Source organism: Macrobrachium nipponense, chromosome 8 (assembly GCF_015104395.2).
Source record: "Macrobrachium nipponense isolate FS-2020 chromosome 8, ASM1510439v2, whole genome shotgun sequence".
Classification (NCBI taxonomy): Eukaryota; Metazoa; Arthropoda; class Malacostraca; order Decapoda; family Palaemonidae; genus Macrobrachium; species Macrobrachium nipponense.
This window is the reverse complement of record NC_087203.1, coordinates 1,444,458-1,456,173: the sequence shown is the minus strand read 5'-3', so window position 1 is coordinate 1,456,173 and position 11,716 is coordinate 1,444,458. Positions and strand designations below refer to the sequence as shown.

At 33.5% G+C, this 11,716-nt stretch overlaps 1 protein-coding gene across 2 annotated transcripts in view; it reads right to left on the bottom strand.

The window, feature by feature from the left end:
• Positions 1-10,065: 10,065 nt before the first annotated feature.
• The window catches only part of LOC135222580 (malonate--CoA ligase ACSF3, mitochondrial-like), a 405,816-nt gene continuing 404,165 nt past the window's right edge, over positions 10,066-11,716 (bottom strand). For both annotated transcript variants that reach the window (XM_064260655.1, XM_064260654.1), the window contains one exon: positions 10,066-10,778. In XM_064260655.1, the coding sequence (XP_064116725.1) occupies positions 10,584-10,778 (195 nt within the window). In that variant the 3' untranslated portion in view covers positions 10,066-10,583. The remainder of the gene's footprint in view (positions 10,779-11,716) is intronic.

Below are 11,716 nucleotides of genomic sequence, written 5' to 3'. Positions count from 1 at the left end.
AAGGTGTAAAATCTTGACAGATAACTACCAAAGCAGCCCTCCACTAACCGACTTGTAAGTTCTATTCTTTTGTTATAATTTCATTTGTTTATCTTATTTAATCAATTTTTATATATTTATATAAATCTATATGCTTGAATGTTAAGGGGTTCTGATGCATTTACAGAATCACTCTCTTTTACTGTAAGGATAATGGCCCCCTACATCTGACTTGTATTGCCTGGCTTGATGTCGGCTCCAATGCAGCCTGTCGCTAATCATCTATTTCTTATAATGCTGTGATCCTTGCTTTGCTAATATTTATTTTATATGACTTATCTTCTATATATTGATATAAGGGTATATTTGTGGAAATATAATTGTTATATTCTGCATTCTAATTGACATACGATTGAATCTATGTAAATGGCCCATCTAAAGTCAAGGGGTACTTAAGATCTCATAAGATCAAAATCTTGACTAGTGGCGCAGTGCGTAGGATGTCTTTAGATTAATGCTGTTAATTTTGTTTTTCATGTTCTGTCATAAAAATGAACCCTTATATGACGTCATAGGAACGAAACCCTTTAACAGTAAGCTGTGACGGCTGCTTGAGTATAAGAACTTGAATCATACTTAAGGTAAGTTAACTTTTAAATTTTCACTCGTATTACTCGCGTGAAAATAAGTAATTAACCCTCTTACGCCGACTGGACGTATTTTACGTCGACATTTTTTGTCTCCCGTGTGCCGACTGGACGTATTTTACGTCGACTTACAAAAGTTTTTTTTTAAATTCGCGGAAAAATACTTATAGGCCTACCAGCCTAAAACTTTTGAATCACGCGCCTTGGGGGATGCTGGGAGTTCACGGATCAAGGTGTTGTTTTGTTTACAATCGTTACGCAGGCGCACAAGCGCGAATTTCTTTCTTGCCGCACTAAAAAGTATCTGTGAAACATCTCGGAAATTATTTAGTCACTTTGACATAATTTTCGTACCATTGTAAATTAGCCGTTACATGAAGTATTATATATGAAAATGTGCGCATTTTTATGTAGAATACAACAATAAAATACTCATGATTGTAGCTTTTATCAGTTTTGAGATATTTTCATATAAATAACGATAATTGCCAAAATTTCAACCTTCGGTCAACTTTGACTCTACCGAAATGGTCGAAAAACGCAATTGTAAGCTAAAACTCTTACAGTCTAGTAATATTCAGTCATTTATCTTCATCTTGAAACAAATTCGAAGTCTCTAGCAAAATATTTAGATTTATGGTGAATTTAAAAAAAAAATCTTCCCTTCCCTCCGCGCACGGATTCTCCGCCACAAATCTCCGAAATGCGTACGTACCATTCTCGGAATATTTGCTCCGTTTCATATTAGGCATTTCATAGAGTTTTATATATGAAAATGTGCGCGATTTCATGTAGAATAAAACGAAAAATATTTGAAGGTTGTAGCTTTTCTTATTTCCGAAATAATTGCATATAAAATATATATATATAAAAAAATTCGACATTCGGTCAACTTTAACTCGTCAGATATGGTCGAAAACTGCAATTGTAAGCTAATACTCTTACAGTATAGTAATATTCAATCATTTGTCTTCATTTTGAAAGAAATTGGAAGTCTCTAGGACAATATTTAGATTTATGGTGAATTTTTGAAAAAAAATATTTGTTTACGTCCGCCAGTTACGAATTCATGCATTATTTTGTGATAATATTTTCTTTGTGTTGCTTTTATCGTTTTACAATGTGTTATATACCAAAATGATTGCAATTTAGTGTACATGACAACGAAAAAAAAAGTAACTTGTTACCTTTAACCGTTTTGCGCACAGCGCAATTTGAATACAATTTGAAATTTATGAAATTTCGTTTTTGCGCTATCATATATCGCATTATTTATATATGATAATGATCATTTTTTTTTCATTTCTGATGGTTGCATACTAAACTTCAGCCAATGACAAAAAAAGGAGCCAAAAATGAACTCTTAATCTTGAAAACTAAGCGCGCTGTGATTTTTTGAAAAAAATATTTTTTCCGCTTCCGCGCTCACTCTGAAACACCGGCACACGGGAGAAAATTTTTTTTTTACCGCTTCGGCGTAAGAGGGTTAAGAGAGAGGTGATGTTGTTATGGTTATTGTTGGTTTTAGTGGTTGTTCGAAAGTTTTCTGTAAGGGCAGATTTCTTCGTTGCCTGAGGAACTTGTGTGTTTTCAGGCAGGAATGGGACAACAACAACGTTTTCATACGATACTTGTTAAACATGGTCAAAGGATCTTGAAATTTGTTAAGAGTTCGATGTTTGTTAATGTTTCGGTATTACAGTCTGATGGTGAACATGCCCAATGGGATTTCCTTTTATGTTATTATTATAATTTCATAGTACTGTGATAGTATAGAAATTAAAGTGGCAGTGATGGTCCTAGTACCCAGACTAGTCATAGTTGATCATAAGTTTTGATTTCTAGTGAAGTTACTTGTGATTAAGCTTAATATTATTAATGTCGTTGTTATTGTATTTGGAGTAATTAACAAGCTCTGGGCTAATGAATAAGTGTAATTTTGAAGTTATTTAACATAACTATATGAAATTTATATCATTGGCTATGGATATTTTTGTTTTTTGATACGGCTGTTCAGCTAGGTTTAGCAGCTGAGGAAGCTAAAGTATTTAAGGAACAGCTAAAAGTTATTCAGGATAGGGAAGATAGGTAAGCTGAAAGAGGGGATAGGAGGAGAATGAAAGGGCTGAAAGAGAGGAAGCATGAAATAGTGTTGGCGAAGATTAAAGCCAGTGCAGTTGGTATTCATAGTGCTGCAGAAGAAACTAAGTTTGTTAAGGTACTACCTAAAATTCTTCCTTTTAATGAGGATGTTGACGAGATAGATACCTACATACAAAGGTTTGAAAAGTTTACAGTGTTTTATAATTGGGACAGGGATGATTATCCTGTGTTATCAGGCACCCTATTGCGTGGCAGAGCCTTGAAAGTATGTTGCAATCTCTCTCCTGAAATTGCTAGCAATTATGAAGAATTGAAATTTGCACTGTTAACAATTTTTCATGTCAATCCTAATGGATATAGAATAAAATTTAGGATAAGTACTTTATAAAGTGGCAGAAATTACATTCAGCTTGTTTGTCAAATGCGTCAGTGCTTTGAAAGGTGGCTAGAATTATCAAACGCATCTGAAACTTTTGAAGGAGTTTGTGATTTTGTGGTGATGGATCAGGTACTAGCAAATAGTTCCAAGGAGTTGATGGATTTTCTTTTGGAAAAAAAAGTTTGTAGACGCTCACAAAATGGCAGCATCAGCTGACCGTCAGCTCATGGTGTAACTAAATGTAAGAAGACTGTGGGAAATTATTACTCGATATGCACATACATACCTAATCAGGTACTGACTTTAACTGATTCACAAGGGGAAAAAAGGGGGTCTAAGAATCAATTGCTATGTAAAATTTAAACAAATTAATACAAACAAGTAAAGAACATTTAACACTAATGAACTTACAACAAATAAGAGACAAACTAAGGAAAAACTAACAATCACAATCAGCTCACAAGCAAATAAAAAATTACGTTAAACTATAATTGAATCAAAATTACACAAACTATAGTTACGGCAACATTAACAAACAATAACAAACTAGCACAAACGAAGAGTTAACACAAAAACTAAACTGAAGGTTACAAAGTTCTTCCGTTAGGTTCCATTGGGTCTTGAAATACACTTAAGAAATAAACGCCATGAAGTGGACCCAAAGGAACGTCTCTCACCTTCCTGTCAAAAACACATAGAGGTAAGTACGGTAGGCGCATGCATAACCATTCCACTGACAGAAAGGGATAATTGCTAGTTTTAAATACAGTAGTTACTAAGAGAGAGTATCAAAGTAATTGCATTTTCTTTACAAAGGTAAAATGAAAACTTCCATTCATGAATGTACAAAATACTTAAAACAAATTATGACGACAATCTGAAAACCTTCAGATATTTTGGCATATGTAAATGCTCCAACCCCATATATTTTTCTGAACCCCAACAACAATGGTTCAGAAAAATGGAGAGAATATAAATTTCACGAAAAAGACAAAATCTAGGACTTCTGTTGAGAAAGTAAAGAATACAGATACCAAAAGCATAGGAGATACACCTAATGTTAAGTGTCATTTGTGAGTCAGTTAGGTCGTATTAAGCCAAATTGTCCAGATAACCCAAGACATTTTCTTTAAGTTAAAGGTATAAAACAATCTGGAGTTCCTTAAATTAGTGTTGCTTTAGCTAGGGAAGAGAAACCTTTAGATTGTTTAGTGGTAAAGTCTTTGGTGTCCCTGCTTTAATTGTACTGGATACAGGCTGTACTAATACAGTTGTAGTTAGAGAAGACTTGCTTCCAAAACATTATAAACTGGGGAAGACTACTAAAGATTACAATTTCTTGGCATTCCTTTTCATTTACCACGTGTTAAGTGTAACATTAAATCTAAATTCTTCTCTGGAAAAGTTAATGCGGTAATAGCACAAATACAGTGTGCAGATGTGTTAATTGGTTTAATTCCAGGTTTAAAAGAAAATGTCAGAGAAGGCCTTGATATGATAAATGGTGATTCTGGAATGAGTCCTCGTGCTGCCATTAATATTACAACTAGGGCCCAACAGTTGAGATTAACTAAACCTGTTTTACCTTTAGTCAATAGTGTCCCCAATATGTCAATAAATGGTGAAGAATTTGCTATTGCTCAACGTTCATGCCAGTCTTTAGAGAAGATAAGAAAGTGTGTAGAGACAAAGGAAGAAATATCTTGCCGAAATAGAGTTGTAAGATATATATATATATATATATATATATATATATATATATATATATATATATATATATATATATATATATATATATATATATATATATATATTATATATATATATATATATATATATATATATATATATATATATATATATATATATATATATATATATATCCAAACAGCGGTGGCCCACAGCCGGATATACATCAATGAGAGACGGACATAAAGACTTGATAAAAGGGTCAATTTATTCCCGACGTTTCGTAATGTCTTCATTACATTTTCGAGGGCTGTACAAAATAGATAGCATAAAATAAATTACAATAAAGCTAAGAATTTGAGATTTAAAAGTTGCACAATGATTACACACTTAAAATATAAAAAAATACTAAAAAGCCACCTTTAAAAACAAAAAACGTAAACTAAACAGGACAAAAATTAGTTAAAAATAAGTAAAAAAAAAAAAAAAAAACGAATGAAACAAAAAAATAATAAGACATATTCAAGTAAAGTAAAACTGGACCAACCTATTCAGCGGCAATGCCAAGACGAGATAAAAGGAAGAGACTAAGAAAGGTACAGTGTGCCAGCAGAGGTTTGACTATTCAACAAGGGGACGAGTCGTTTAATCATTAACGATTCTAAGATTGTCAAATCGTGGCTGTTGGAAGCTCGTCCTACAACTATAAAGTCCTTGTTTTCAATGGAGGTTTTACATTTTTACATATTTTCTAATATTAGAAATCATTCGAAAATATGTAAAACCTCCATTGAAAACAAGGACTTTATAGTTGTAGGACGAGCTTCCAACAGCCACGATTTGACAATCTTAGAATCGTTAATGATTAAACGACTCGTCCCCTTGTTGAATAGTCAACCTCTGCTGGCACACTGTACCTTCCTTAGTCTCTTCCTTTTATCTCCAGTCTTGGCATTGCCGCTGAATAGGTTGGTCCAGTTTTACTTTACTTGAATATGTCTTATTATTTTTTGTTTCATTCTTTTTTTTTTTACTTATTTTAATAATTTTTGTCCTGTTTAGTTTACGTTTTTTTTTTTAAAGGTGTCTTTTTAGTATTTTTAATATTTTAAGTTTGTAATCATTGTGCAACTTTTAAATCTCAAATTCTTAGCTTTATTGTAATTTATTTTATGCTATCTATTTTGTACAGCCCTCGAAAATGTAATGAAGACATTACGAAACGTCGGGAATAAATTGACCCTTTTATCAAGTCTTTATGTCCTTCTCCTCATTGATATATATATATATATATATATATATATATATATATATATATATATATATATATATATATATATATATATATATATATATATTATATATACAAATAAAGGGTTTGATATATTTGAATGTGCTAAAAGTAAAAGCTGGAAGATTAGAAAAAACAGTTGTTGGTTCCTTTGAGGCTATAATGAAAGTTTGCCCTGAATCTTTATGTCCAGACAGTTTTCATCAAGAAAAACTATGGATAGAATACTTCATAAGTTTTTTCCAGGTTTTGTCGCTCATGTCATTCTTGCCAGAAAACTGGTCCAAAAATTACTTTAAAGGTACTTATGTCTAAGATGCCAATTATTAGTGAACCTTTTTCACGTATAGCATTGATATTGTTGGTCCTACTACTCCTTTCTCCAGTCGTGGTCACAGATATATTTTAATAATAATTGATGTTGCAACCCGTTATCCTGAGGCCATACCATTACGCAATATACGTAGATAGCATTACCATTGCTGAAAGTTTAGTTTAAGTTTTCTGTAGAGTTGAGATTCCACGAGAAATTCTGAGTGACGGAGGTAGCCAATTTTAATTTTATTTAATGTCTGAAGTTCATATGCTGCTTTGCACACTAGTCCTTCCCATGCTGCCTGCAATGGATCTGTAGAGAGATTAAATGGCGTCCTCAAGCGTATGCTTAAGAATGTTTGTATTGAAAACCAATCGGAATGGGATAGATGTATACCAGTGTGTTATTTGCTTATCGTGAAATACTTAATGAGTGTTTTTAATTTAGCCCATTTGAACTTCTGTATGGACGTTCTGTAAGAGGTCCCTTGACGATTTTGCACGAATCAATTACTAATGACATGGTTGCGGGCAAAATGTTAAAAGAACTTAGAGCTAAATTGCAGGAAATGGCAAGAATAGTTGTATCTAATGCAGAAGTAAGTTCAATTAGATATAAGTAGTACTTTGATAGGAAAGCTAAACCCAGGAAATTGAATAAGGGAGATGAAGTTCTTGTTATGCTTCCGACAGTTTCTAGTAAACTTCTGATGCAATGGAAAGGTCCTAATGTTGTTGACGAGTGCCACAACAATGGAGTAGACTATTTTGTGAAAGTAGGGAATCATACTAAGCTATATCATGCTAATATGATAAAACATTATTATAGGAAAAAGGAAGTTAATATTTTTCAGGAAATTGTTGGAGGAGATTCTTGTGATAGATTGTTTTGTAGAGTGGTGGAGTAATGTAAGTGATGTTCCAGTAGACTATTCTGGCACGGGAAATATTGAATTATGTGAAAAGAAGCCTAGGACTGTATATATAAACCCAAATATCGGAGTTACAAAGTTTGTTACAGATCTTTAATTATGTAATCTGTGACCAACCAGGTGTTAATAAAACACTTCAACACAATATAGTCTTAAGTTCAGAAATTCCATTTCAGTGTAAGAACTATCCAATACCTATAATCTTAGTAGAAACCTTCAAGGAGGAAGTTGATCAAATGATTGCTATGGCTGTAACTGAACCTTCTAAATCTCCTTATGGTTCACCAGTAGTGCTTGTTAGGAAAGTTGATGACTCCTGGCGCTTATGCACAGATTTCAGAGAACTAAACTCCATAACTGTATTTGATGTTGAGCTGATGCCAAGTATAACTGAATCTTTGCATGAATTTTCTTTTAAGTTTTTTTTCTGAATTAGATTTATGTAAGGGTTACTGCCAAGTCCCAATGGCTTTAGATTCAAAGAAATATGCTGCTTTTGCTACAAAGTATGGTTTAATGCAGTTCAAGAGAACGCCTTTTGGTTTAAAAACTGCATGTGCAACTTTTGTGAGACTAATGTGCAAAGTACTTTCAGGTTTATCTAATACTAGTTGTTATTTTGATAACATAGTTATTCATTCTTGTAACTTTGTTGATCACCTAAAACACATTAAGACTTTTATTAAGGCTAAGGGAATACGGATTAACTGTAGGTCCAAGTAAATGCTTCTTTGCATTTGAAAACTAAAAGTAGTTAGGATTTTCAATGGGTAGAAATGTACTGGGTCCTTTAGATAACAGGATTAAAGATATAATAGACATGCCTTTGCTATCAACCGAAAAGTAATTGAGATCCTTTACGGGAACTGTGGGATTTTACAATAGGTTTACCCCTGGTTTTTCTTGTGTCTGCTCCTATGACAGATCTACTAAAGAGGGAAAGCAAGAATAATTTACAATAGTCAAATGTTTCAAAGAGCTTACACGGGTTCTTAAAGATCACCCCAATTTAATGTTGCCTGATGTTTTAATAAAACTTTCTTTTTAAGGAATGATGCTTCAAATAAAACTTTCTTTTTAAGGAATGATGCTTCAAATAAAACTTTCTTTTTAAGGAATGATGCTTCAAATAAAACTTTCTTTTGAAGGAATGATGCTTCAAATAATGGAATGGGTGATGTGTTGTTACAGGAAATTGATGATATCTTGAAACCAGTCTGTTTTGGTAGCAAGAAATTCTCTGTAGCAGAAAAACGTTCTCTTCCATAGAAATGGGATGTTTTGCCAGAGTTTGGGCAATATAAAGATTCAAGGAGTACCTGTTTGGTTAGGAGTTTGTTCATCAAATAGTAGACCATTTACCACTCACCTATTTGAAAAACCTGAAGAATAAGAATGAAAAGTTACTGAGATGGGCATTGAGTTTACAACCCTTTTCTTTTCATGTACAATATATAAAAGGATCAGAAAATATTGGGGCTGATATGTTGAGCCGATGTTTTTAGTTTATGTATTTAAAGTTTGTTCATTCTTGGCATGGGGTATTGACGATGTATTGTCTTATTTAATAAGCCTTGAACAAACTTGCCACTAAATGGAGTTGTCAAAAGGTGTAAGTTTAACTTACAGTTTTGAATCCTTGGGTAGTCTTCTATAGTATCCGAGGTGTAGTGTGAAGGTGCTAAATCTTGACAGATGACTACCAAAGCAGCCGTCCACCGACTGACTTGTAAGTTCTATTGTTTTATCATAGTATCATTTGTTTATTGTATTTAATCTATTTATATATATTTATATAAATTTAAATCCTTGAATGTTAAGGGGTTCTGATGCAGTGTTAATGTATTTAAAGAATCCCTCTCTCTTGCCTAATTACTGTAAGGATAATGGCCCCCTACAGCTGACTTGTATTGCCTGGCTTGATGTCGGCTCGAATGCAGTCAGTCGCTAATCATCTATTTCTTATAATGCTGTGATCCTTGTTTTGCTAATATTTATTTTGTATGACATATCTTCTATATATTGATATAAGGGTATATTTGTTGAAATATAATTGTTATATTCTGCATTCTAATTGACATACGATTGAATCTATGTAAATGGCCCATCAAGAGCCAAAGGGTACTTATTAATATCTCATAACATCAAAATCTCGACGAGGATCAACATCATGGAAAGCACGGATTTTGCCGCACTTCTTACCCTGCACCCCAGGGCACCGCCAGGTGGGGGCCAGAACTCTTTAGCGATCGTGATTCTTGGGTTTGCATGGTTAACATTACAAAACGCACAAAACATAACATACACATATATATCAAGAACAAAGAAGGAAAAATCCGACTGGGATTGAAAAGAAATCGGCTGTCAACAACAGTCGGGCAGAGAGCGGTGATGCATCAAGCACACACACGCCTATCCACCACGACGGCCGAAAGCAAATTGGACTTTTGACGGGAGTCGTGAATTACGTCCGGTCGGGAGGGACTCCGAACGACCAGACCGGTAGTCAACTACTGAACTGCCGTGTTTAATTAAAGCTTTCAGCGGCTGTGTCCAGGCTTCCCCTTATGTAATTCCTGTTGTAAAGGACCGAGGGAGGGTTTGTATATCGTGTAGGAACAAAATTCTGAGACAAATAAATCTTAAAAAACTATTGATTAACTGAAAAAAAAATCAGTACTATACAGTACTGATAAATTACTGGGCACTGGAGGATTTGAAGGCTATATAGTACTTTATACTCTTTATTTAGTCAAATCTTTACTCCACACAGTATCTGCTAACAGAATTGTAGATTCCTAAACAAAATAGACGCATCAATTCTGAGAGGAAAGAATATTGTCTCTATACTATTCCTAGAAGTAACTCGAAAACTTCTTGTTTTTATCTCAACTTTGTGACAAGAGTTGGTACTATTATCAAAGTTATGCTTCTTACCTTAAATTTAATTTCAAAAGCTCATAACAAATAACTACTGTGGCACCACTATTAGTGAGCAATTCAGTTTTCCAGCAGCCAACAATCAAGTATATAAAAAATTCCCTCGTAATAGTAGTAGGATTTTAAATGAAACGCACCATACAACAGAAACCTGATATAAATAAATCCTCTATGAATTACCATTAGTTCAGTTCAGACTCCCTTTACAATAACCAAAATGTCATTACGAAAACCTGTTAAGTGAAATCTACCAATAAAATTCATTACCCAATCAATAAAATCAAATCGAATTTAAAACAAATCATCTATTAACTTGAATCCGGGAAGAAGTCTCTAAGTATTTGCTTTTTATTTACTTTCCCCATATTGTTTCTAGGTATCTCATCAGATATTGATATTACTACAGATGGAATACAATAATGTGGCATACAGTCTTGCCCCCAGGCTCTTAACTCCGCTGCATTAAGCTTTCCTTCACCTGACCACTGGATTACAGCTGCAACCTGAAAAACAAAATGATCATACTAAAAATATATGAAACGTTTCATCCTTCTTTACATATAATCTCATTAGTGTGGAAAATTACTCGTAGGGTCCCAAAAAAACTACATTAAAAGAGTATTGTCCCTACTGATGGCAAATATAACAAAATGAGCAATGTCACATAAGTGTCATAAACTTGACTAGCAATTGAAAAGAATTAGAGGATATTCACAAACTGCTAGTTTCTCTCATTGACATTAATTTGCAGATCATCTTAAAAATAACGAGGCATTCAAGACAAGCTCAAAGTTTTAAGCACTTTTACTTTTTATGACGGTTGCTTTTGTCAACAGTATAAGTAGCTTTTAATGTCTATAGATGTGTTCCTTCCTTTTTCATATGCAAAATCATGCACTACCGTTTGGGTGAAAACAATGTGACCAATTGAGTAATATGCAAAATGGAGAAGAGATAACATAGTTCTATATATTTGACATTGCAAAGTACCGTTGCCGCCATGTATTTCGGTACACCTCAGCTAAGGATAAAGTCAACTGGCAACCCAACAAAATAACAGCCAATGCTCCAATTATGGCAAGAGCCCACCACGATTTATTTCCCTAGATGTCGCATTTTTGTAATTCATGAGGCTTAAAAGGTATTTGCATCCCCTTAGTTGTAAAATGTCTCTCTAGTCCAAATTTTAGAGCATATAGCAAAACTGCTCACCGTTTGACCTCACTTCTCTGCATATAAAATAAAATTGATATCAAAGAAATCTGTTTATCCGTAAAAATATTTTGATGTATAGATATGGAAGGAAATGCAACTTTTCTTTTACTGGAGCCAGTTATTTTGGAGTAAATTGGGAAGTTGCAGTTTGATATCTAAAAGGTTTCATAAAATCCAGACTTACCACTTAAAAAATGAAGTTCCTGTTTTGAATATCTGATGTTAT